The 27,179-nt window shown below is 46.6% G+C and overlaps 1 protein-coding gene across 8 annotated transcripts in view; it reads left to right on the forward strand.

Moving 5' to 3' along the window:
* The window catches only part of MTOR (mechanistic target of rapamycin kinase), a 119,395-nt gene that overhangs the window by 20,850 nt on the left and 71,366 nt on the right, over positions 1–27,179 (forward strand). For 5 of the 8 annotated variants that reach the window (XM_084822366.1, XM_084822367.1, XM_084822365.1 and 2 more), the window contains exons 11-28: positions 191–435; positions 892–1,107; positions 2,162–2,367; positions 3,256–3,318; positions 3,697–3,819; positions 4,023–4,112; positions 4,963–5,055; positions 5,994–6,128; positions 6,548–6,677; positions 10,768–11,018; positions 12,294–12,335; positions 14,197–14,283; positions 16,047–16,214; positions 17,269–17,381; positions 17,980–18,142; positions 18,503–18,595; positions 19,595–19,741; positions 22,374–22,516. In XM_084822366.1, coding sequence (XP_084678492.1) covers positions 191–435; positions 892–1,107; positions 2,162–2,367; positions 3,256–3,318; positions 3,697–3,819; positions 4,023–4,112; positions 4,963–5,055; positions 5,994–6,128; positions 6,548–6,677; positions 10,768–11,018; positions 12,294–12,335; positions 14,197–14,283; positions 16,047–16,214; positions 17,269–17,381; positions 17,980–18,142; positions 18,503–18,595; positions 19,595–19,741; positions 22,374–22,516 — 2,508 coding nt within the window. The remainder of the gene's footprint in view (positions 1–190; positions 436–891; positions 1,108–2,161; positions 2,368–3,255; positions 3,319–3,696; positions 3,820–4,022; positions 4,113–4,962; positions 5,056–5,993; positions 6,129–6,547; positions 6,678–10,767; positions 11,019–12,293; positions 12,336–14,196; positions 14,284–16,046; positions 16,215–17,268; positions 17,382–17,979; positions 18,143–18,502; positions 18,596–19,594; positions 19,742–22,373; positions 22,517–27,179) is intronic. The other 3 variants (XM_084822370.1, XM_084822371.1, XM_084822372.1) reach the window with 2 other exon arrangements.

Here is a 27,179-nt window from a genome sequence, read left to right on the forward strand (position 1 = left end):
CTAGCTTTTTATGTGGAGGGGCTTGTTAATACTTTTGGTACGGAGGAGCATTCCATCCCGTGAGTCCCTTTCCCGAAGTGATTCAGCCTGGCTGCAGGTTAGTCAGCTCCGTCAGAACTAGCAGGGATTCGAAGCCCCGTTTCACGGTTTGTCAAACTAAATAAACTGTGGGCCTACGCCTTGCCCTCAGCCCTGCCCTGACAGCCGTGCTGTACGACTTGAGTCGCCAGATCCCACAGCTCAAGAAGGAGATCCAGGACGGGCTGCTGAAGATGCTCTCCCTGGTTCTGATGCATAGGCCCCTGCGCCACCCAGGCATGCCGAAAGGCCTGGCTCACCAGCTGGCTTCTCCCAGCCTCTCCAATCTCCCCGAGGCCAATGACGTGGGCAGCCTCACCCTTGCGCTCCGCACCCTTGGCAGCTTCGAGTTTGAAGGTAAGTGATCATGTGGGAGGAAAAGAGTCTGCCTGAAACCTAGGAGATCTGCTGCCAGTCTGTGTTGACAGTACTGGGCTTGATGGACCCATGGTCTGACTCAGTATAAGGCAGTTTCCTATGTATAAAAGGGAAGGGGCATAGCTCAGTAAAAGAGCACCTGCTCTGCACACAGAAGGTCCCAGTTTTGATCTCTGGGTAGGGTTGGAAAAAACCCTGCCTGAAATCCTGGAGAGCCATTGCTGCCAGTCAGTGTTGACAGTACTGAGCTAGATGGACCAAGGGTCTGACTCAGTATAAGGCAGTTTCCTATGTTCCTGTGAGGGTACAAGCTGGAATTCTAAGAACAAGGGAAGCCCTGGGAAAAGATCATCCTTCAAGCATTTGTACGTGCGAGAAAGCCAACAAAACCTTCTCTCTCCACTGCTTACTCTTCCCCCACCCCCTGCCTTTTAGGGCATTCGCTGACTCAGTTTGTCCGACATTGTGCGGATCACTTCCTCAATAGTGAGCACAAGGAGGTCCGGATGGAGGCCGCTCGCACGTGTTCTCGCTTGCTCACGCCATCCATTCACTTGATCAGCGGGCACGCCCACGTCGTCAGCCAGACTGCTGTGCAGGTGGTAGCAGATGTCCTCAGCAAACTGTTAGTGGTTGGAATCACAGACCCAGGTAAGTGCGGAGGCCAAGGGTGGATGCTTTTGCCAGGTCCTGATCTTAACGTTAATGTTGGATGACTTTAAAAGGGGATTGGACAGATGGATGGAGGAGAAGGCTACTAGTCCTGATGGCTACAAGCTACCTCCAGTATCAGAGGCAGTGTGGCTGTGTACACTGGTTGCTGGGGAATGTGGATGGGAGGATGCTATTGCACTCATGTCCTCCTTGTGGGTTTCTTGCAGGCAGCTGGTTGGCCACTGTGTGGCCAGAATGCTGGACTAGATGGACCTTGGTCTGATCCAGCAGGTCTCTTCTTATGATCTTAATGTTCCGTTGCTGGGGTCTCCAAGGTGGTTCTTGCCCCTCCTGATTTAATTTTATCTCAAGGGGTTTTTAAATTATTATTCTTAATTGGGAGGCTGGCATGCTGCAAAGTGAAAGTCTGCCCACCAGCGCTGTCTGTATTTGGGTTCAAAAAGGTTTTGTGTTTATGAGCTCAGCTCCCACCTCTACTGTGTACTTAAGTTCTTGAGCAAGTTACTTTTCTTTAAGTTTCACTAGTTTGCCTTCTGGGAAAGGAGTGCTTTGTGACTGCCCATGCCCACCATGGCAGCCGTTTTATGAATGGGCAAGCCCTAACCCCATGGCTACCATTTTGTGAGAGTGCCCATAGCATTGTCTCAATATTCCACGTGTGGGAACCCCTGTTATAATAATTGAGTTGGCCAACACTGTAATGCCCAAGGATCTGTTCTTTAGGGTACCTTTAACTTAGTAGTAGTTCCAGGGGAGGGACCAAAGTTCAGTAGAACATCTTCCTAGCATGCAGAAGGTCTTGAGTTCAGTCCCTGATATCTCCAGTGAAAAGAATTGAGTAGCAGGTGATGAGAAAGATCCTCTCTTTCTGAGACCCTGGAGAGCTGTTGCCAATCAAGAGCGAGCAATACTGCACTAAATGGGCCAAGGGTTTGACCTGGTATAAGGCAGCTTCTCATGTTCTATGTACTTCTTGGGGCTCTGAGCCTACATCATCCCAAGCATCTGCTTTTCAAATGTGCTCTTCCAGACCCTGACATCCGATATTGCGTGCTGGCTTCCTTGGATGAGCGGTTTGATGCACACCTGGCCCAGGCGGAGAACCTACAGGCTCTCTTCGTGGCTCTGAATGACCAGGTCTTTGAAATCCGCGAGCTGGCCATCTGCACCGTGGGCCGGCTGAGCAGCATGAACCCCGCTTTCGTCATGCCATTCCTGCGCAAGATGCTAATTCAGGTAATGGAGTTGGAGGAAGCGGGTGAGGTGGTGAAACTGTCCAGCCCTAGTTGCCAAAACAAAACAAAGCCTGCTCTGTTTCAGAGGTGATTGGGTCATCTTCTGTCTTTGCAACACATACGTCTGGTCGGTTTCACTACACTCTGGTTTTGACCTGGCTGCAGCTGCCTCCTCTGTAGGTCGGGGTGCGCAACTTGTGGTCCTCCAGTTATGTTGGCTTACAGCTTACGTCAGCTCTGGTGGTTAAGGCTGACAGGTGTTGTAGGACAAAATATCTAGAGGGCCATGTTCCCTCCCCTACCGTAGGCCGTGTTTTAAGAGAGTTTGGTGCCTTGAACAAATCAGGATGGAGTGGACTTCTTGAGGAAGATGAGGGGACCAAGTGATTATTAAGGTGTGTCCCCCCCCAACTTTCCATTCTTAGCTTTCTCCTTGGACTTGCTGTGCACAGGAGGCAGTTTTTTGTTTATATACCCCACCCTTCCTCACACAGAGCCTAGGGTGGAAAAGGAAGAGATGATTTGTGCATTTGATAGAATTTTAACACCTGAATCAGTATAGAGTAGCCTTCCCAACCTGGTGCCCTCCAGATGTTTTGGACTTCCAAATCCCATCAGCCCAAGCCAGCATGTCCAGTGCTCAGGAGTTGTAGCCCAAAACATCTGGAGGTCACCAGGTCAGAGAACGCTGGTGCAGAAGGACAAGACTTTACTGTGTGCTCTTGGGTGCAGCCTCCTAGCCAGTCTGGAAATTGGCAGCCTCATGTGCAGATCAAAAGCTTATGCACCCCAGAACTGGCTTGATATGTTCCATGTGCTGCTTTCGTTGTTGTTGTTGTTATTACTATTTGTTATGTATTATTTATCTTGCTGTTCCCCCTCTTGCAAGGAATCTGAGGTGGCTCACATGGTCCTCCTCCTCTCCATTTTATCCTCACAACAACCCTGTGAGGTAGGTGATGCTGAGAGTCAGTGTCTGGCCCAAAGTCACCCAGTTAACTTCATGGCCGAGTGGGGACTAGAATCCAGATCTCCTGAGTCTCAGTCCAGCACTCTAGCCACTGTACCACACTGGGCGTCTCTCATTATGATAGCTTCTGCCATGGGAGTCCAAAGTCCATTCTTCAGAATGATAGTGCAAGGGCCCCTCTGAGAAAAAGAGAGAGATTGCTCACGGTACATTCCATAGTGATAAGGAGGGGGTGGAGAAAGATAAGAGGAGAATCTTCTGCTGCTGGTGAAAAAGTGGTCATCGGTCTGTGGGGGGTTTTGCGTCCTCCTTGCCTGAAAAGCGCCAGCTTCCCTGATGGCATTTCCTTTTCCCCTTCAGATCTTGACAGAGCTGGAACATAGTGGTGTTGGCCGAATCAAAGAGCAGAGTGCCAGGATGCTAGGGCACTTAGTCTCCAATGCCCCACGGCTTATTCGACCTTACATGGAACCCATCCTCAAGGTAGGGCTTTCATGGAGCTCTTGGGGTGATTTTCTGAATTCATGAATGCATTCCATCATTCATTTTAATGACCACATCCAACCTGTCTCCTACTGGAAGGGGCATGAAAAAGCTGGTGAAATGGGCCATATATGTATGAATATGTGGGCGTGTTCCCAACACCCCCCTATCAAATTTGCTTTGTTTTGTGTATCACTCCACAGGCGTTGATTGTGAAACTGAAAGACCCTGACCCTGATCCAAACCCTGGGGTAATCAATAATGTCCTGGCCACCATAGGTGAACTGGCGCAGGTAAGCCAGGCTACTTTTTTAGTTTATTATTTTTTTATTATTCAAATCGTTTCTACCCCACACTTCAGTCAACACACTCCCTGATTGGCTCATAAGAATCCACAATCAGGCAGTTCCTGCCCTCAAGCTCACAATCTAAAAGGATACAAGACACAAGGGAAGGTGTTGGGAGGGGTGAGGAAAAAAGCATTCAAGACGAGGCTGGAGGCATTCAAGACGAGGCTGGGCAGCCATCTGTCAGGGATGCTCTGACTTGGATTCCTGCATTGAGCAGCGGGTTGGACTTGATGGTCTTATAGGCCCCTTCCAACCCTACTATTCTATGATGGGTGATTCAGTTGTCCAGGTGGACAGGAAGATACCTATACTGGAACTAATTTTATTCATGTTTGCTCTGCATCTGTTGTCTTTATGGGCTGGCCGGTCCTTTGCAGGCCTGTTCCTCTTCCCTTTCTTCTCTTCTGCAACTCCTCTTCTCCCTTTGAGTTCAAGCCTAATCTATTCCTTCTTCCATTCCCTAACGTCAAGAAGCTTCTTCAGATGCCCTTCTGGGAGCAGTTGGGGGAGGGAGGGACCACTGCTGGGAGCGAAATGGGGGTTCTTCATCAGGTTGTGTCCGCTGCTTCTCCCATTCCCTCTGGGCAAGATGTTTCCTCAGAAGCCCTTCTGGTGGCAGTTGGGTTCTGGAAGTGTGCTTTGGCTTTGGCTTGACAGAATGTCACTGTTACAGCAGTCCTGGCATCGCCTTATTCAGACCTTATCCATAACCTTTCTATTGTTTCCACTTCTGCCTCCCTCCCCTTCCTTCCTTCCTTTTTTGCTTCCCTTTTTTTTTTTTTTGCTTCCACAGGTGAGTGGGCTGGAGATGAGGAAGTGGGTGGATGAGCTTTTCATCATCATCATGGACATGCTCCAGGACTCTTCCTTACTTGCTAAGAGACAGGTGAGCATGGTCTGCTGTCATGGAAGCCTTCTGTTTTACCTCTCTGACCTTGGGAAAACCTCACATGCAAGATTTAGTATCAGGGAGCATTAGCTCCCTTTATAATCCCCTGAGATCTCAAATCTCAGGCTCTGCTCCAGGGACCATCTTCATCTTGGATGCTAAATTTGTCATTGATGAGGAGCAGGGCTTTCTCTGTGGTGGCCCTGGAGCCTTGGAAGTTCTTCCCCTAGGAGGCCCACTTGCCTAGGAACATAAAATGTTTTCTACTGAGAGACCATTGGTCTATCTAGCCCAGTATTGCCTACTTTGACTGGTAGTGGCTCTCCACAGTCTCAGGCAGAGAGAGGTCTTTCCCATCAACTCTGCTACCTGATTTTCTGAACTGGAGATGTCAGGGATTCTGCCTGGGACAACTGCATGCAAAGTAGGTGCTCTACCACTGAGCTGTGGTCTGTCCTTGCTTGTCTACCTGGCTTGTCTCCTTTCAGAGACAGGCAACAAATGTCTCCAGTTTGCTGAGTCTTTGGAAATCTAGCCTCTTAAATTGCAGCCGCTCATTTGCTGCTTGTATGTTGTTAGCTTTCATGTTTTTATGATGTTTTGTCTTAGATACTTTTAATGTAATCCACATTTGTGAACACTTACATAAAAACAACAACCCCGGTACATTAACAAAATTGGTTAATATGTCTAGGTTAGGGGCAGTGAACCTGTGGCCCTTTGGATGTTGCTGGGCTCCATCTCCCATCAGCCCCAGCCAGCATGGCCAAAAGTGAAGGGAGTTGTAGTTCAACAACATCTGGAAAGCCTCAAGTTCCCCGTCCCTGGTCTGGGATCAGAGCCAGCTGGACAGTTGACTACTTATTTTAATTGTACCTCATGGAAGAACAAAACCATGAATAATCCTCCTTCCTCTTATGGGGAATCTCTTCCAGGTGGCTCTCTGGACACTGGGCCAGCTGGTGGCCAGTACTGGCTATGTGGTGGAACCCTACAGGAAATACCCAACTCTCTTGGAGGTGTTGCTGAACTTCCTGAAGACGGAGCAGAACCAGGGCACCCGAAGAGAGGTAGGCTCCTGTGGCTCACTTTCTAGTACCAGGCTCAGATTTCTTTCAGATTAGCGCTAAAGGAGATGAATGGAATTAGGGTCTCTCTCGTGTTTAGCCCTTCTACATATTGAACTATTTCAGGTGTGTGTGAAATGCAAGGGAAGCTGGTCCTTTATAGCAAGAGTGGGTAGTCTGTGGCCCTAGAGCCACATCCAGCCCTCGAACTCATTTCACACGGCCCTCATACTCTTCCCTGGCTGCCTATTCCTCTCCAATAAATTCTCACCCTTGAGCATTCCTGAGAATGGCCAGGTCCACGCTGAACACCAGAATTCTGCTCTCCTTTGAGATCATGTGTAACAGTGTTGCCCCTTCTTTTTGTCTGGGTGATGCATTCTTTAAAGCTCGCTGCCTCCTTTTCTTCTTGTTCCTGTTAGGCTATCCGTGTCCTTGGTCTCTTGGGGGCTCTAGATCCATACAAGCATAAGGTGAACATTGGCATGATAGATCAGTCACGGGACGCTTCTGCTGTCAGCCTGTCGGAGTCTAAATCAAGCCAAGATTCTTGTAAGTAGACCAAGAAAGGGGAGGCCTAGGAGTGGCCTGCTTCACAGGGGAATTTAGCTTTGCTGTTGAGGAGCTTAACTATTGGGGAGTCAGGAATTTTCAAAGTCCCCGTTCACCATCAGACTCATTTTAAAGTCCCCTTTTGCAAGTTGGTTTGTCTGTGCCTCGTTCATGAATTGGGAGAATAGTAATAGAGGGTGGCCTTTGTCAGGGACGGGCCATAACTCAGTGGTGGAGCCTCTGCTTTGCATGCATAAAGTCCCAGGTTCAATCCCTGACATCTCCAGGTCAGGTTAAGAAAGGCCCCTGCCTGAAACCCTGAGAAACTGTTGTCGGGCAGTGTTGACAATACTGAGCTAGACGTACCAGTGATGACTCAGCTTCCTATGTTCCTAGAGTAGGGGTGCAGACCCTCAGGCCCAGAGTCCCAGTCCAGCCCTCCTGGGGTCCCCATCCGGCCCTCCAGATTTCGCCAGATAGCCATGCAATTATTTGGCAGCTTCCTGGCTTTTGTGCATCTTTCTCCCTGCTTTCTAAAAGTTTGAAATGCCTTCCTAAGCCTTAGTTACTGGCAGTAAGAGCTTTTAAGCTAAAACAGGCTGGTATTGGCCCTGCTTCTTTTGCCTTTGGCCCGCCCACCACAGAACACGGCCCCTGAAACCTTCTCCAAAATGTAGTTTGGCCCTTGGGCTGAAAGAGGTTGTAACCTCCTGTCCTAGAGGGTTGTTGGGAGGGTGGACTGGAAAAACAGTTGCACCTGACTAGTTCAATGATGTTGATTAACAATCTGTAGACATGAGATGTAAGGCTGTCAGCCTTTTAAAGAAATCTTAGTTGGTTAATCATCTGCAATTTAGTTCTTCAGTCAGGTAGATTTAATCTATGTACATATGAGGGAAAATGTTCTAGAGGAAAAAAAAACATGTTTTGTTTTTGTTTTTAGATGATGCATGCATGCAGTGGGCACTGTCTTAAAGGCCATTTCCCTCCTTTTGGAGAAGTGGAAATCCCTCTAAGATGGTGCTTGGCAGTTTTTATAAGTACTTGTTTGTTTGTTTATAAATAACTTTGCTGTCTGACTGAGGATACCTTTTGTAGTGTTGTTTAAAAGTTTTCTTGTTTTATGAACACGGAGTGTTCTTGTAGTGTTGTTTAAAAGTTTTCTGTTTATGAACATGGAGGGTGTGGGGAAGAGGATTCTGGGAATTTCTTGACAGTGTTTTGGCAGCAGCTGCTGAACTTCATCCATTAAAACTATATCAAAGCTATTGCCAATTGCTCAGTGGGGAGGGGCCATGGCTTAGTAGTAGAATCCCTGCTTTGCATGGAGAAGGTCCCAGGCTCAATCCCCGGCTTCTCTAGGTAGGGCTAGGAAAGAATCTTGCCTGAAACCCTGGAGAGCCATTGCTGCCAGTCAGTGTCGTCAATACTGGGCGAGATGGACCAAGGATCTGACACAGTATAAGGCAGCTTCCTATGCTCCCATACTCCACTTTCAGTGTACATGCTGCTTTATTGCATGAGCAGAAGAAGGGAGATCCCAGCCCCGAGGAGCATACAGTCTGAAGTCAGAGAACAGAGGAGAGGGAAGGAAGGGGTGACAAAAGATGAAAGCGAGTAAATGGTTAGCTATACATAGGAAGCTGAGCCAGACCATTGGTCCATCTGGTTCAGAATTGTCTACTCTTGACTGACAGCAGCTGTGAAGGGATTCAGACAGAGGCCTTTTCCAGCTTTTCCTTTTGCATGCAAAGTATCTGCTCTACCCCTGAGCTACAACCCTTCCCTTAAATTCCACTCCAGTTGTATGTGAAGACTTGGGGGTGAGAAGTGTCAAGCAAAGCCTTTTCTATCTGGAGCTTTTCTCACAAAAAATGCTCCATTTATTTATTTATTTAAAATACTGGACTCCCATCTTCTTCCTTGAAAGAAAGGCAACGGGTTGTCGAGTAAATACGCTTATTCTCTGGCAGCAGCCCAGTTTTAAACAGTGAAACAGTCTATTCATCTACAAAAAGGGTGGCTCCCATTTCAAGGGGAAAGTGCCCGTGAAAACTTTAGCACACAGCGGCTCAGTTTTCCTAATTTCCTGTCTGTCTCTGCCTGTTTGCATAGCTGTTTCCTGAATTAGAAAGTTTAAAGGTGCTAAACTACTTGATAGGTGTAGCCATGCAGCTGTCTGCCAGATGTATGCTTCAATATGCTTTTTGATTTCTTTTTGTGTGGAGTTTCTCCCCCTGCCCCGCCAAAGAGGGGGCACAGTAAGCCTGTCGGTTAAGCCTTGAATCCCTAGAATTAAACGTATGAATGGCTGTAATTAAATTCCGACCAGTTTTGCTTTTGGAAGCTAAGGTGGGACAGAAGGCAGGATTTGAATGCAGGAAAAGGGAGAGAAGAGAACCAACATAAGTAGAGGGGGATTATAAGTCTCTTCCTCTAGCTGTGACTATATAACTGATTAGCTTGTAAGCTTTCCTGTGATCTAAAAAGCTACTTAATATGGTGACTTTTGATCAACGTTCATTAAGGAAATGGTGAGACAAAAACATGTACTCAGCCAGTGGCTGGATTTTAAAGTTCCAGTGAAGAGGATAAAGTTTCTTGCTGTGGTTCCCGTACCCTTTTTCATGTAGTATCCCAAATATTTCTGCCTTGTAGTGACTGTAGCCCAGGCTATCTCTACCAACGTCAGCTGAGTGTTCACTGACTTTGGATGCTAGAAGCAGGGCTGAAATGCAGAAAGCCCATAGAATTCAGCTTCTGGGATGGAGAGGGGACGTCCTAGCCTAGAGGTGGGGATTGTCTTTCAGCTTGAGATCACATTCAATTTTGCATGCAGAAGGACCCAGGTTTGATTGCCAATATCTCCAGGTAAGGCAGGAACACTGCCTGAAACACTGGAGAGCCACTGCCTGTCAGCATCTAACCATTTAAGTGGTTACACTTCTTTGAGAGACCATTTTGCATTTCTAATTAAAAACTGAAGGTTTTCTTTCAGCTTTTTTTCCTTTTCAGAGTTCAGATTTTTGTTTGTTACTACTTTTGTTTATCTGTGTGTGCTATTTTTTGAATCCTTGGGGCCGTGACTATAGATTCTCCTTGTGTGTGTGGCTATTGGGATTGTCATGATGAGCTTTTGCACTTCGAAGTTTACCAGTACACCACTGGGTTATAAACAGACTTTTTCTTTCTTTCTTTTTTTGATGCAAACAGCCCTGTCTGTTTCTGCTTCTCTTATATATAAGAGAAGCAGAAGTTTGCTTAATAACCTACAACAGCCTTCTTCATCCTGGTGCTCTCCAGATATTATGGACTTCAACTCCCATCAGCCCAAGCCAGCATGGCTAATGGTCAGGAATTCTGGGAGTTTTATTCCAAAACATCTGGAGGTCACCAGCTTGGGGAAGGCTGACCTACAAAGACTTGGGAGGGAGTAACATCAACAGTAACAGGATAGCAACAGCGCAGGCCATCAAGTGAGCTCCGTGACTGAGCACAGCTTTCCTTCCAAGTTTTTCCGTACCCCAGGCCTATGTGACTTCCAAAGCACCTCCATTCTGGCCTGCTTTTAGGAACATAGGAAGCTGCCATGCTGAGTCAGACTCATGGCCCATCTAGTTTAGTTCACACAACACGCTCAGTGTTGAGTGTGGGTTGTTGTCTGAACCCAGGACATTTTCCACAGGGTGGCTCATTAACCATGCAGTGTGGCTCATTAACCACACTGAAAAACCCAGCAACAAACCGTGGGTTCTCAAGCTGGCTTATTCCAGAAAAATAAGCCACGCTGCATGGTTAACCAGCCACCCCATGGAAAATGTCCTGTGTTCAGACGACACACTAACCCACGACTCAACAAACAACCCAGGGTTCAACAATGACCGTGTTTTGTGAACCCAAGACAGGCATGTTGTGTGAACCCAGTCCCTGAGTGGCAGCCACTCTCCAGGGTTTCAGGCAGGAGTTTTTCCAGCCCTACCTGGAGATGCTGGGGATTGAACCTGGGATCTCTTGCATGCAAAGCAGGGGCTCTGCCCCTGTGCTACGGCCCCTCCCAGCCTACACAGAGCTAACTCTTCTTCCGTCTCAGCTGACTACAGCACCAGCGAGATGCTGGTCAACATGGGCAACCTCCCCCTGGACGAGTTCTACCCTGCCGTCTCCATGGTGGCGCTCATGAGGATCTTCCGGGACCAGTCCTTGTCCCACCACCACACCATGGTGGTTCAAGCCATCACGTTTATTTTTAAGTCTCTTGGCCTCAAGTGTGTGCAGTTTCTGCCTCAGGTCATGCCGACCTTTCTCAACGTCATTCGGGTTTGTGACGGTGCTATCCGTGAGGTGAGTGCACCCTGGAGTGGCTCCCCCCTCCTCATCCCCTGAAGCCAGGATCTGTTTCAACACCCCACCCCACCCAAAATACTCTGTTGGTTAGAGCATTGCTGAGTTGTCCCTGCTGCCAGGCATGCTGCAAAAGTGAGTTACCGCCTCCACTTCCTGTATCTTATTCCCGTTTTTCTTGGGAAATTATGTGTGGCCAACCATTGCTCGCTTCTTCATTGGAAAGCCTGCTAGGTCAGTGGTGTCCTTCTTAATGGCAAATGCTTTCAGGCGGGACCCACCTTCCTGCCACAAAAAATGAAGCCGCTCTAGTTCCCGCATGGGTTTTGCTGGCATACGTATCTCCTGCCCTGTTGTAGTCTTCAGACCGCTGCAACAGGCCTGCACTGCTTTTTGTTGTTGTCCTTGCCATCGGAAGGAGAAGAGGGTGTATTGCCCCAGCTGGCCAGATTTTCCCCAGCTTTGTGTGCACGTTGATCCCACCGCAGTCCCCGCTCGTTGTTGCCCCACTCAATGAGCAAGTTTCAATTAAAGGTCTACGTCAAAGCTATCACTTTATATCAGACCTGCTAAATGCCACAGCTGTTCATAGGCACATTGGCTGTGCTATGTTATCAAAAAAACGAATGGTGGCATAATTTGTGTAGTGCTTAAAAGCAGAAGAAAACTGCAAGGACCTGCAGTCATGTCTTCAGAAAAAAAAAAAGTAGGTTATCTGAGACCAAAAGGGAGTGCCTTGTCTTTGGCCTGCCTAATGAGCTGGGATTTTGTTATACTTAAAGGAGACCCAATTTTCAGTTTGTCTGCTGGACTAAAACTTAAAATCAAACTGGGACACCAAAGGCCTCAGCTGCGTTTTGCATCTTGAATGGAGTGCAGTTTTGAAGGTGTTTGGGTCTCCGCAAGTCCCATCCAAATTCTTTTGATTTGAGCTTAAAATTAAACACCCAAGCCCTGCTGAAAGCATTGAGATTCTGGCGCACCTCGTGTCTTCTGGATTGTGCTCCAGATGTGCAGAGTTGGGACAAAGTTGGGAACACAGGATTCATTGGAGTTGCTTATTGTATGTGGGATGCACTTTTCCATGTGAGCTGCTGGTAAGTTGCTTTCGTAGAACTGCAGTCACCACTGGCTATTCTCTCTCAGAATGGAAACAACTCAGTGGATTTGAAGGCCAAGTTCTGATGCTCTGGGTTCACTGAGTCCCTGGACCTGACTTGATCTGACTTCCTTGAAAGCTACGCACTTTTGCCTACTCTCTTTAAAAATTTTCAGGTAAAAGAAGATGGTGACAGTGTACTGGGCAGAAGAGCCGAGGTGGGTACATGTGGCATTGAAACACGCAAGCAAGGAAATTCATGTGATGTCTATTTAAAGCACCTCAATATATCCTCAGTCAAAGGCAATATGTCAAGAGCTTAGGGGTACAGTTTTGATAAACGTAAATATGCCGGAGCCCTGCAGGTCAAAAATATAGATGGTTAGTTCTAATCAATACATGAAATTCAGATCCTCACTAGACATGTGAAGGTCTGGGGAGAAGCCACAGGAAAAAAAGCAGGAGAAAACCAGAAAAATTTGAACGAACACATTTTTCCCCAGGGGGGTTTGTGGAAAATTTGGAAAAAAATTGTGTTTTTTTCCTGGGTTTTTCCAGGTTTTTCTCAGGCCTTCACATCTCTATGTCCTTGCCACCTCCTTTTTGTCCTCTCTACTGCTTTGCCTGTTATTTTTTTCCTTCCTGCCAACAATACACAACTTGTCTATTCTACTTAGAGACAACATATCCGGGCTCCTTGGCTTTTAACTTTCCAGCTCTCAGCCTCCCTTGCCTGACTTGCACCCCTGTTTACTGCTCCCCTTTCTACCTTCCCAGCGAACCCCTTTTGCCACAGCCAAATCTTCCTTTAGTTTTCCTCACAAAAACTGTGCTGTTAAGACTCAATTGTTTCCACCTCCTCCCCTCCCCTGAGCATTTGGAATAGTTATGAACATTCCGTGACATTAAAGCTGCTTAGTCAGGGAAGAGACTTAGCCTGTTTCCCTTGTCCACCGGTTGGACTTTCATATACAGAAATAGGTTTTGACAATTTCATTTTTTTATAAAGCGTGTAGGTGTTCCTACATTGCAAAGCAGAATAAATTTCCCACGGGGAATGGAAATTCTCCCAACATTCTGTCTCACTGCAATGTGACCAACAAGGAGCATCCAGCATGATGATAAGCAAAGAGAATTTTTTGATGACTGAAGTTACTACAGGCAGAGTTAACCCACCAGCCCATTGGATTTCTGTTTCACTTTCTCTCATGTAAGTGAGCGGCTTCCGTGCACTCCAAAGTGAAGTGCTGCAACCTGCCTTCCTCCACCTGTGGCAATGGGTGGCTCAGCTGTCACTGACAAAGGTCTCACAAGGAGGTGCATTCCTGGGGTCCTTGCAATACACAAGCCCTTCCCTCCACACATACCCCACTTGTTACAATGGCAGGCATTTTGCTAGTTATGTATGAATGAACATGTTTCAAACGGTTACAGAAGCAGCATATTGAGCACATTTCCCCCAGATAATAGCCATTTTCAACATAGGCGGAGATCTTGCCATTACTTTTCCACCATATCCTCCTGTTAAATTCTTTTCTCTCTCTTTTTGCATTGTTGGGGTGAACTACCCAAGAGGCACTGTGGTCCCACTATCCTGTAAAAGGTGTCTTGATCATTGGGCTCATGGCGTAGAGCTATCTTCTTGCCTTTTAATTTCCCCACAAACACATCAAGGCACAGAGAGAGGGAGGGCACATAGTTTGGATATCAGGAAAGATCAGTATGGGTTTGGCTGGTTGGACATGTTGAGAAGGGGACGGGGTCCCAAAGGTGAGTTGGCGATATTCTGTGGCGCTCCAGTTCTGGTGTCAGCACCTGCATGTCTGGATGCTTTGCAGCCGTGCTTGCCTGAATGCCTCTTGTGTGCATGCACCTGAGATTTTGAAACATGCACAGGAGTGTTGGTAAACTGCGGCAGAATGGTTGTGAGATGTTGCAAGAAAATTTAGCCATAGGCGTACAGGCATGCCATAGCTGTGCAGTGTGTGTTTTTGGAAAGCTTCCAAATAGGAGCTTATGAAAACTGTTCTGTCCCAAACCTTGCCTGCATTTCTGTAACAACCTTTCCCCCTTCTTCAGTTCCTTTTCCAGCAGCTAGGAATGTTGGTGTCTTTTGTGAGAAGCCATATTAGACCCTACATGGATGAAATCGTCACCCTTATGAGAGTGAGTATAACAACAGTCCTATGAGAATGGTAGAGGGAGCTTGGCTATGTTTTAGCCTGGAGAAGAGAAGATGATGGGGCGACGTGTTGACATTCTTCAACTATCTGATCATAGAATCATAGGGTTGGAAGGGGTCTACTGAAAGGCTCTCAAGCAGAAGATGGTGCAGACTTGATCTCAGTTGCTCCAGAGGGCAGGAGGAGAACCAGAGGGTGGAAGTTGCAGGGAAACAGATTTCGGTTAAACATTAGGCTGTACAGGCAGAGCTGTTCAGCAGTGGAGCAGACTGTCTCAGGAGGTGGTGGTTCTCCTTCGCTGGAGGTGTTTAAGCAGAAGCTAGGCAGCTATCTGTCAGGGATGCTATTGCTGCATCCTGCATAGCAGAGCCTGTGTTGAGCAGTGGGATGGACTAGATGGTCTCTAACTGTATGATCCTAACCTTTAGCTCCTTGCTTTTTCTAAAAAGCCTCTTCCCAGGGAGCCCAGAATCCTTAAGGATATAAGGAGCTTCCTCATACTTAGTCAGGCTGGCAATTAGCCCACCCTTCCCACTATTATATGCTCTAGAAGTCGCTCTCCAAGCTTCCTGTTTCCCAGCCCTGCTTTCTGAGATACTGCAAACTGCCTGCATAGCATTTGCTCTACCACTGAGCTATGTAACATAGCATCAGTAGTGGAAGATGCCAGTTTTTACTGAGCTGTCGATAATTCATGTCATGGAACCCAAAATTCTGTATTCAAGCTAAATGATCAAATGGATGGCATTAATTTTTCATTTATTTTCATATAACACTAAAAAAATGCTGTTCATCATGGTAATGAGTATAAAAACATACTAATTACCATTTAACAGATGAGAGAACTGAGGCCGAAGACTGTGACTCTACATTCCCCTCCCCCAGTATATGTTTCCCTCAGTACACACAACCTTGAAAGTTTACAAGAGGAGCATCAATATCAAACACATGTATTAAGGCAGACTTCCATGGATTATTGGGTCCAGATTCTCTTTGATCTGATTAAGACCCATCAGAAGGTGAAGACTGATTTCCATGAAGAGTTAAACTTGGCTGTTTTTATGTGCTCTTCACTGAAAAGGGAAATTGAGGTGCTGATGGCCCGTGTCCTAATCTTTGTTCCAGATCATGTATACTAGGCTTGCTTTACTTAACCCCCCCCCCCCCCAATCGCCTTTGTTATGGGAAAGCATTTCCTCTTTTGGAGGTGATAATCCATCCAGGTTCTTCTGGCAGCCTGCCTGGCGTCTGTGTAACAGGCAAACCCTTTTATGAAACCAGGTGAAGTGAGAGGCAGGAGAAGGATTGTATTTCAAGCTTGTGAAGAGGTTTATTTCCTTGAAACTTCTGTTCTCAAAGGAAAATTTTAGCTGTAAACCAGGTAATGCGGCCCATGATTCCAAGAGACGTTTCCCTTGCCACACTGCACTACTGTTTGAAACCATGCATCTGATGAGTGGGCAGTGGCCAGTGGCCATGAAAGCTTATGCCAAAATAAATGTGTTCGTCTTTAAGGTGCCACAAGACTCTTTGTTATTTGAAACTAGGGCTGCTTTGCATAGGACAATATATGCACTTTTAAGGCTCGCTTGCAGTTCATCTTTCTCAGAGCAACTCATGGGATTTAAATATTGGAGGGCTGGGAGTCTCCTGAAGCCTCCCTAATCTGTCCTGCTGAGCTGAGATTGATATAATTAAAGAGGAACCCTAAGTTTGCTCAGCTTTCCTCTCTCTTCCTCTCTTCAGGACTTCTGGGTTGTAAACAACTCGATACAGAGCACCATTATCCTTCTCATTGAGCAAATTGTGGTGGCCTTAGGTGGGGAGTTCAAGCTCTACCTTCCCCAGCTCATCCCTCACATGCTACGGGTCTTCATGCATGACAGCAGCAGCACCCGCAGCGTCTCTACAAAGGTGAGCATCGCACACTGGTGCATTTTAGGACATTATGCAGCAGCACTAAAGCCAAGGGCTGGTGCAAAGGTGGCCAAAGTGTCATAAGCTTGGTGGGGGGTTCATTTGATGATCCACTTCTGTTCGAACTGAGGGTTCTGATGATACTCTGGGGTGTCGCTTGGGTTGCAGGGTTCTGCTGTGGCTCAGATCTGGAGTGGGGGTCAGGTTTCACAGGGAAGACGGAAGGAGATCAGCACCACACAGAGCTCCAAGTGGGGTCTGGAAGCTAGACAGGGTTGCCCATGTGGAACTCCAACAAGGAGCTGAGCAAGACTGATTGTTAAATAAGAATGTAGCTGTATTTAGGCTGATTGGATCTGCCTCCACGCTGACTGAGGCTGGGTCTCTTAAAGGGGCTTGGCCTGTTTTGACAGTCTCAGGCTGTGATGATTTGGGAGTGGCTGGGTATGCTAGTATCCTCATGGACCGGGTCGTTAAGAGTGTGAGGATGGTAGTGCGACCTCCTCTGGATGCTGGGGAGCTGACTCCTGGGGTCTTTCTTGTGAACTGGGTCCTCGAGAGGTGGAAGCCTTTCCATTTCCCTGAACCATTAACTCTGGAGCCTCCTCAGAGGACAAGGGGTCGGGACCCTCTGCAGATGAGGGTTTGGGGTCCTGGTCCATGACAGCTTCTTTCTGGAGACCTTAATTTAAAAAGGCATTCCCCCCCCCCCCCAACTTCATTTGGATATCCTGTTCTATTTGTCTTTGTTCCTGTAGGAATAATCCAGGATGGTGTGCCATACTTTTTTACTGTTCACACAAATGCCATGTGCTGGAGTTCATTTCCCAAAATGAGTATTATGTTTAGTGGTGTGAAGTTATCCCAGTTTTCCCCAGACATCCTGGGAAAGGCATTGGGGTGGGGAACTGGCCCTACTCTTAACATTCACTTGAGCAAACAGATTAGGAGCAAAAGTGTTTCTTCTCTTTAAAGTACACTCATGGTTAAACTTGAAGTAACTGTTTGAATGGTGGACCTTGTTCGTATTGAACTTTCTCTCCTTTTACAGCTGTTGAATGCCATCCAGCTGTTTGGCGCCAATCTGGATGACTACCTGCATTTATTGCTACCTCCCATTGTAAAGCTCTTTGATGCCCCAGATGCCCCAGTGATGGCTCGCAAGTAAGCATCAGTCTCTGTTGTGTGCTCCCCTGTCCCTTCACAGGCTAGTCTCTGCATGTGTTCCTTGGTGACACCACAGGTTTATACATAGTCTGTGCTCCCAACAAGGCCTCTTACCATCTGTGCTCTCTTTCCCCCCACCAAATGGGAAAACAGTGTTTCTTTTTGACTGAGGTTGTTATGCAAAGGAAAGCAAACCAGTGGTGGGGTTATGGAGGTGCAAATATCACACTCCTGCACTGTCCACTCATAATGATCGCTAATGGACAAAGAGAAGTGGAGATACATGTTCCTCTTCAGAGAAGAAAGTGATCCTTCATTCCAACTTCTTTGTACCTTCACTAGGCATAAATGCAAGTCACTGAAATGAAATTCCACAGTGCCTCCACCTTTCCTGGGGAAAAAACAAGAATAGGTTGCTGAAATATGTGATTGGTACTGCCCAAATATTTTTATTTTTTTCAGGAGCGCTTAGCTCCTTAAGTTCATCCAGTGGACTACATTTTTGCGTGGACCAATTGCATCTATACAACAAGTCATCTCATTTTATTTCAGTAATCGCAATGCTTTGTTTCTTCCCTTCCCGATCTAATTTTAGAGCCGCCCTGGAAACCGTGGATCGCTTGACAGAGTCTCTGGATTTCACCGATTATGCCTCGCGAATTATCCACCCCATAGTGCGAACTCTAGATCAGAGCCCAGAGCTCCGGACAACCGCCATGGACACACTCTCGTCACTGGTCTTCCAGCTAGGAAAGAAGGTAGGAAAAAAACTCATATTTCCAGAGTGAGTTGGTTGCGGGGGTGGAGTGGGGGGATGTTTACTAAAAAAATCTGTCTTCATTTAATTCAGGTGTGGGTGACTTGTAGGCCAAAACGTCTGGAGGGCCACAACTCCCATCAGCCTTAGCCAGCATAGCCAATGGGTGAGGCATGACGGGAGTTGTAAGTGAAAACATCTGGAGGGCCACAAGTTGCCTGCCCCTGCTTTCATTTACATCTTTTCCCTAGAGTAATATATGCTTTTCCAAACAGTTCCTTGTTTGGTTGGAAGACTGTGGGCCTGTTGTGGTTGGTAGTTTTGGTCTTGGTGATGCCAACTTCCTTTCTTCCATCTGCAGTATCAAATCTTTATCCCAATGGTGAACAAGGTGTTGGTACGTCACAGGATAAACCACCAGCGGTATGATGTCCTCATCTGCAGGATTGTGAAGGTCAGCTTATTTGAAGAAGTTGAAAAAGAGGGTGAGGGGAGGGCAAAGGATTCATTTACGAGACCAGGGGCTTCTCTGTATTCTTAACTTCAGTTTGTCTGTGGGCCTGCATGTCATCTTAACCTGGGAGTGTTCCCTCCTCTTACTGGCATGTGGGCAGAGCAAGTTAAGCCCTTGTGCCTTTACTTCCTTGCCCAGCCATGGGTACAAACAGGGATGCCATGCATCCAGCTGAGTCTCTGATTTACAGAAGGGGTGGGGAACCACAGGCCTGGGAGCCAAATACAGCCTGCCTGAGGTCCCTTTCTTGCTTATTACATGATGACACTCCTTTGGTATCATGTTAAGTGTGCTGTGGGACCATACCTAGGATAGATTCGCTTTTAAAATTTAGTCAGAGGTTTGATAACCAAACCTACCTAAACTTCCAACTGCTTTCTTAGACCTTTGCATAGCTTAAAGGATTTAGCGGCATTTGCGTTTTTAAAGCATATTCCATGTTTCCATTTAAATAGATGTCAAAGGTGGCTTGCATAAAAATATTAAAACCAATATAGAGAATCAGCTGTAACCAGCTGATAATCTTCAATCACAAAGCCAAAAGCAGCAGTGTAGAGCAGACATAGGTTTGTTTTTGTCCTATCTATAATTACTACTTCAAAAGCCATTGGTGAGTTAGAATTTCTTTAATGTGGTGCTTAAAATATATCAGTGAAGATGTCTGGTGAAGAGTATGTCATTAATGGGGCACCAGAATAGGATATTCCATTAATGGGATGCCAGAATTTGAAAAGCCCTGTGGCCTGTGAAGAAGGGGACATCTGGAACAGGGCTTCCGAAGATGGCCTTAATAAATGGGTAGGTGATAGTTCAGACAGCTTGGTCCCATGATGTGGATACTGGAACGCGCAGGCAGCAAGTGCAAGACTAAAGCAGTGCTAACCAAAGCCTACATTGCCAGATACCACTTTGGTTAATGGGAGCTCTGCTCTAAATCAGGGCTACACTCTTGCTGATGAAGAAGAAGACCCCCTGATCTATCAACACCGCATTCAACGGAGCAGCCAAGGAGAGGCTCTAGCCAGCGGCCCTGTAGAAACAGGTCCCATGAAGAAACTGCACGTCAGCACCATCAACTTACAGAAGGTAGACATGGGGTTGTGTCATGCAAAGACGTCCTGCGCATATTGAGGATTATGGGTGGTTTTCAACAAGAGTCTGTTGCATCAGAACTTCCAGGGCCCTCTCTCCATTTTTCAGCAGACTTGATGGCCCTGTTCATGCGTGAGAAACAATTCATGGTTTGTGAACTGTGGGTTGTTGATATGAAGTGGAGCAAGCGAGTGTGCTGGCTCATGACTGCTCCCGCTGAGTTAAATGGCCCAGAGATGCTCTGTCCTTGGGTTGTTTATTGTGACATCTGAACCTGGAATTGTAGATTGTTGCCGGAGGAACAACCCAGACTTGTAACCCAAGAACCAAACCATGGGTTACAAGTCTGGGTTGCGTCTCCCCTAACAGCATCCAATTCCAGGTTTGGACATCACGATAAACAACCCAAGGACGGAATATCCCTCGGTTCTTTAACTCAGCAGGAGCAATCAGGAACCAGCCCATTTGCTTGCTCTCATTTCAGTATCAACAATACTTGTTGTGACGTGCAACTTGGGCCATTCAGTCTGCTGGATTTGTTTAAACCCTTGGGTTCTTTAACTCAGTGGGAACAGGTGGGTGACAGGGAGCCCGCATGCTTGCTCCCTCCTGGTCCTTGGTGGCTACCTACAGTTTGTTTAAACCTATGTTAGCCGTGATGTGTGAACGTGGTCAATGTAAGTTACTGCAGGGTTTCCCATATTTGTCACAGTGAATCTTCCAAATTCAGAAAGCTGTTTTTGTTTTTAAAAGAGATGCTTCTGTAAGTATAATAAGGTCTGTTCCAGAACCTTCCCTTCCTCTAGGTCAAGAGAGCGTTGTTTGGTGGATGAGAGCAAAGCATTACTCCTATAAAGGAAGTGGTAAAAGTCTTCCCTACCTTTGGTAGTGATTGACTGGAGCAGTAGGGATGGTGTTTGAGTACTTCTGTTGGGAAGAGTCAAGGAGGAAATTTCTGGCATTTTTTGAAGAGACAGTTTCCAGCCTTTCACTGGGGAGCTGTGCACTTAGCGGCTGGTTCACACATACATGCTTGTCGCTTGACGAGTGAGACATGAAGTGGCAGCTTGCTTGTGTGAATGGGCCATTGCAGATCAAACGCAAAAGACTGAGTGTTCACATTACTTCAGGCACAAAGATTTTTGATGAAATCAGTTCATGTGTTCAGCTGGATTGTTACCATTGCAGGATGGGAAATCCAATGACATACATGCATGTGTGAACAGGCTAAAAGAATTCAGAACCTCCTGCTGTGTGGGAAATGTTCCTATGAGCCTGCAAGCCAAGCTTACGTCCAAAGGTCCCCCCTTGCCTCTTCCTGTACCACAGGCAGCTGCCCAGCAGTCCTTCTGGGCTCTAGGGCCACCAGCCTGGAAAATTACTAGCTTTGCATGAGTGTTGCGTTGTGCATAACATTTTCTCCAACTGCTCCAAGTTGGGTATTACTGCAGTTACATCGAGTGGGCATGGTGAAAGTGTATCCCTTAGCTAGATCTACAAGGAGGAGTGCTTGTGTTTGCGATTCAGCCTTCTGACTGAGCTATTAAAGGTCTGGGAACCTACCATTTGCTAAAACTTGGTACGGATGCTTTTTTGCTACTAGCTTTTTATCAAAAGCTCTGAGGTAGTGGGGCACCGCTGTGATGCTCGTTCCTTACCAAGTACATTCCAAATATGTTTATATATGTGTAATAAGCAACTACAAGGCAGAACATCACTGTAAATATATAGGGTTAGCTTTATAGTGACTTAAGCATCACCCTATTTGTGGCCCCCATACCTGTTTTCCTGCCACCACTCAGTTTGTACCCAGAAAAAAGACAATGTGAGTTTAAAGCAAGAGTGCAGAACCTCAGGCTCCCAATCTAGCCCACTGCGAGTCCCCAGTAAACCACCCCCTTTCCCCCAACCCCAGATTGCTTTGTAGGTTCCAGGCTTTTGTGCAGTTTTTTTCCCTTTTTCTTAAAGGTTGAAATGCCTCTGCTAAGGTGGTGTTACTGGCAGTAAGAGCTTTAAGTTAAAATATGCTGGTATTTTTGGCCCCACCCCTTTTGCCTCCGGCCCCACCCACCAGTAAAATGCGGCCCCCAAGAGCTTCTCTGAAATTAAATCTGGCCCTTGGGCTGAAAGAGGTTCAGCACCCCGGTCTACTGTCTCTGGTAGCTGCTCTCTGGGGCCCCAGGCAGAGGTCTGTCCCAGCCTTCCGCAGCCTAGTAGCCTTTTGATGTTTCGGACTACAGCTCCCATGATTTCTGCCCATTGACCATGCTGACTGGGCCTGATGGGAGTTGGAGTCCAACACATCTGGGGTGCTGGTTGGGGAAGGCTGGTTGGTCCTGTCACTTGCGACCTGATCCTTCTTTAAAGTGGAAATGCCTGGGATTGAACCTGGGGCCTTCTGCATGCAGAGCCTGTGCTCTCCCACTGAGCTAACTATTTAACTGGAAAAAGAAGACCACCTCCAATGTGCTTTAAGATACTTTTGAAGTGAGGCATGTCTTCAGTTATTAGTTGGCGTAGAGCTAAGTTGCGTTGTCATGTGTGAAAACCGTAATAGTTGAAGAATAGTGTTGTCCCGTTCTGTAGCTGACTTCCACAGTGCATGAAAGTGTCCTTTGTGCTTCAGGCCTGGGGAGCAGCACGGAGAGTTTCCAAAGACGACTGGCTGGAGTGGCTGAGGCGGCTGAGCTTGGAGCTGCTGAAAGATTCCTCGTCACCATCCCTGCGCTCGTGCTGGGCCTTGGCCCAGGCGTACAACCCCATGGCCAGGTAATGGCATTTCCTGCCTCTCTGAATTGTGCCTCCTGTAGCCAAATACCATAAAAAGGTAGAACTAGAAGGGCAAAGGCATTTCATTTACCTTCCAAGGGTAAATAAAAGCATTTGGGAATCTGATTTCATAGCCAGCTTTCCCCCACCCTCATTGACTGGCAGCTCCTTGAGGTGTTTCTTAGAGCTGAGACAGGAAAAATCAAACTTTTAATATGCCTGCTGCTATTTCCAGCATGTGACAAACGAGGAGCAGTGCTGGAAAAAATATAATAAAATTAATTTGTAAGGGCCTTGGGTCTCCAGTAAAGGCCACAGCACTTTTCTCTGGCCCAAACAGAGCTCAGCCATCTCGTGATTCCTGTGATGTGCCAGCAACCTGCTGGATGTTGTTTCAGTGTGATAAACGGCATCTTCACTTAATCAAACCTTAGAGATGCAACCTGAAAACCATCAGCAGCATTTCGGGAATTACTGGCCCATAGAATTTGTAGTGAGCCATCCAGAAACTGCTAAATATGGTGCCAGAAATGACTGAAACTTCCTGTGAGACTTTTGGTTTTAATTCAGCCTCCTGTTTACCACCTCTCTTTGCAAATATGTGTGAGAGAGAGATAACATGGACATGCTGCGCACACATGAACAGACATGAGTGCATGCACTGAACAGCTGTGAAATGGGTCCAAGAAGGAATAGGCAGGTATACCCTATCTCCCTATTCCTGATGTGGGTAGGTTTCCGCAGTGGATAAGGCTTTATAAATAAAGCTGCTGATTTTGTCTGCTTATCAGCGTTGAGAGGCTGACACCTGAAAAAAGGCCTGAATTTCAGATGTCCAGAGAGCTTCATTTATTAGTGTGTTTTTCATCAACTGGAGGCAGTTCAGACCTGCTCTTTCACCTACAAAAAAAATGGTCCACCCACAAAATGTACAAAATACCAAATGTTCAAAAACAACAGTCAGTAACAATTCCTTCACAAATCCGACCCCAAGATGGTGAAAGGGGACTAGCTTGGGTGAGGGGCAGACTGACTGATATTGATGCAGCCGCGCTTCATTTATGCTAGTGGCTGTCACAGGAGCATCCATAGGTTTTGTAGCAGGTTAGGAACACACTGCTGATGGAAAGATAGCCCTAATCTTGCTCTTTCAAATGTTCTAGATTGGGTAGGCAGAATATTCTGGATTGGGTGGGCATGCTCCTGGTGCTTCCTCATGGACCAGTGGCCTGAGTGGAGTCCACCTGGAAAAGAGCCTTCAGTGTGGTGGCTCCCATCCTGTGGAACTCCCTGCCTCTGGAGGTCAGGCAGTCACCAACACTGGGCTGTTTTCGGCGCCTCCTGAAAACGGCTCTTTTCCAGAAAGCCTTCCTTGGTTAACCAGCTTTGGGTTTTATTGGCATTCTGTTTTTTAAAGAATAATTTTAATACGTGTCATTCTTTCTATCGTTCATTTTATCTCGTTGTTCACCACTCCAAAATCTGTTTAGTTGTGGAGCGGCATACAAATGTTGTAAATAAATAAATGTAGCTCAGGATCTACTAGTAGATTTCTGGGTCTCCAACTCCCAATTTGTTTAACAATAGCCATTTTTAGGTCTAAATTAGGCGGTTAGAATCCCTGCTCTGTAGTATGTCAGATGTAGATTTGTACTTGTGAGTGCAGGTCATCCCAGTATGTGGCTCATGGGGGTTCAGTAGGTAATTGGCTCTGCCCCTTCAGCCACCATTTTTCATCTGGCTCCAGTTGAGTCGATCCCGTAAACCTGAAGCCTGCCCTCCCCTGTTCTAGATCTCCTTGTTAGTCTGTTTCTGTAGAGCTGACAGACCTTTTCTCCCCGGTTTTATTCCCCTCGTGCTTAAGAGTGTTAGAGGTTTTTAAAAAATAAATTCAAGCAGCTGTTTTGTACAGAAGGATCACGAGAACTGTTACACAATGAAGGCTGTAACTGCGCGTGTGTGGCTGGCAGGATTGGAGGAGTAAAAAAGAGTTTCAACAGACTTTCTAACGTCAAAGCCACCCTGTGGTTCATTGAACTAAGGATAAGGCCTTGGATTTCCAACATTTCTAGGATTTAGCATTCAAATGCAGATGAAGTTGATTTAGCCCACTTAAAATAAGAGAAGTTGCCCATGTTTGAAGGAGAATGCAATGTTGTGTGTATGCCATATTCAGGGTTCTAGTGCAGTCTAGTCAACCCAGTTTCACACTGAAGAGTGCCAGAGTGGTACCGCTGTTAGTCCCGGGATGGAGGGCAAGAAGTGGTGGCAGAATCAGGCTCTCTCCAAAGGGCTCAGTAAGAACATAGGAAGGATGTGGCTGAATCAGCCCTGGGGTCTGTGGGTCAAGCATATGTCAGTAGTGGTCAAGCATATACCTCTGGCAGGGAATGAAGGGCATGAAGGGAACAGCCCTCCCTTGTTGTTTCCCCCAGCATCTGCTATCTATGGGCATCTTGCCTCTGAACATAGGGAAGACTGTTTGACTTCTCTGTGGTTGCTAGAGTTTCAGAGTAGCTGGAGCAAAAGAAACAACCAGGCAGGGAAATAGTAGGGGAGGGGTCTTTGGAGCAAGAATAAAAAGTCCCAAGCACAGAGCTAACCTGTTCCTCAGAATGGAACCGGAAGCAATTAGTGATATTGGCATCCCTAACCTTCAAAATGGAGGTCTCCTTGCCTGCCAACAGTCTTTCGTACATGTATCCTTTTCTTTGCAGAACATGAGGTCAGTGCCTGTTACGTGAATAATCTCATATACTGCTGGACAGATTGCCTTAGGAAGAGCGGCAGAACTGTTAGCATGTCACGCTAGAATCTGCCCATCTGGGGAGCCCAAATCAATTTATTTATATATTTATTTATTATTAAATTACTTAATCGCCCATCTGTCTGGTGCCCTGGCCACTCTGGGCAATGTACAGCAGTACAATTTAAAACAGTAAAATTATACATTAAAACATTGTTTAATAATACCCTAACCCACCCCAAATGCCTGCCTGAACAACCAAGTTTTCAATGCGTGGCAGAAGCTCATTAAAGAGGGGGCATGGGGGAGTTCCCTAGGGAGGGAGTTCCATAGAGTGGGGGCCACCACAGAGAAGGCCCTCTCCCTCATCCTCACCAGCCTAGCTGTCCTGGCTGATAGGACAGAGAGAAGGCCATCCAAGGCTGATCTTGCCAGAGGCATTCCTTGAGATAGGCTGGGCCGGAACTGTATAGGGTTTTAAATGTCAAAACCAACACCTTGAATTTGGCCTGGAAAACAACTGGTAACCAGTGCAACTCCTTCAGCACCAGAGTGATGTGATCATGCTGGCAGTTGCCTTTAATCAGGCGAGCCGCCGCGTTCTGCACCAGCTGCATCTTCCGAACCGTCTTCAAGGGTAACCCCACATAGAGCGCATTACGGTAGTCTAGATGAGAGGAGAGCAGGGCATTTGGTGGTATCCCAGCTTTTGCACTTTTTTCACCCCATTCTAAAAGGTTGAAATGCTTCTCCTGAGTCTTAGTTACTGGCACTAAGAGCTTTAAGCCCTGCCCCTTTTTCCTTCAGCCCCGCCCACCCCCAGGAGATTCGCTGAAATTTAATTTGGCCTTCAGGCTGAAAGAGGTTCAACATCCCTGCTGTAGAGGAACCACATCTATTTTGCAGGTGCATAGTCAGGATGGGATGACTTTTCCCCCCCTAAGATGTTACTTAGTGGTGGCTATAGCTGCTATGATGAGAGCTATGAATCTGCACAAAACCGCCTTATACCGACTCTAATAATTGGTCTGTCTGGCCCAGTATTGTCTGCTCTGATTGGCAGTGGCCTTTCAGGGGCTCAGAAAAGTATTTCTCCACCTGATCTCTTTGTTAAGAGAGAGGCAGGGAATAAACCTGGGGGCAAACCACATGCCCTATCACTGCCCTAGGCCCCCTCCCAATAAACAGTGCATATACCTATTTTATACGTCTAATTTTTATGTATGGAAAGTTTTAAAGGTAAACTTTTATTACTGCATGCACCCAGAGCTACAGCAGCAAGAGCCTTCCCCTGTAGCCTGTTCAAGGCGGGCAGGCTGGCCTTTCTTTCTTTCTTTCTTTCTTTCTTTCTTTCTTTCTTTCTTTCTAAAAGTGTACTCTATTCCTAATTGCGTCCCTGGATAACCTTGTGCCCATTCCACCTTCTTTTATCCACAGCTGATTCTGCATCTGTTAGGGCTGTAATCCTGTTGTCTCTTGTGGTTTTGGTTCCCAGTTTCTAGTTACTCGGCAAGATCCTTCTTAGCCTTTGAGAGTTAACTTATGTTCCAAGAAATACACGGGCTTTTTTGTTGGATCTTGGAGACCCATATCCATTGCAGATAGACTGCTGAAACAGCAGATGCTGCATCTCAGTTCAGAAACCCTCCTTTATGTAACATTAATAATAATAGTAATTAACCCAGAGTAGTAAGCAGCTGTTTTGTATGCTCCTTCTGGTGAACAGGGTTTGTTAACATGTACCATTCTAGGCCTGTGGGAAAGAGGGGCTCCCCTTTATCTTGACTTCTTAATTTAGTGTAGAGAGGGCACGGTTGGGTAGTTATCACAGGGGTAGCCATTTCACTTGAGATGGCAGAGCAAACCTTTATTTACAGAAATGGTTTATAATTAAAAAAAAAATGCAACAAACAAATA

The sequence above is a fragment of the Heloderma suspectum genome, chromosome 15, assembly GCF_057233095.1.
Source record: "Heloderma suspectum isolate Gila_16-S chromosome 15, 16-S_ref, whole genome shotgun sequence".
In the NCBI taxonomy this organism is placed as follows: domain Eukaryota; kingdom Metazoa; phylum Chordata; class Lepidosauria; order Squamata; family Helodermatidae; genus Heloderma; species Heloderma suspectum.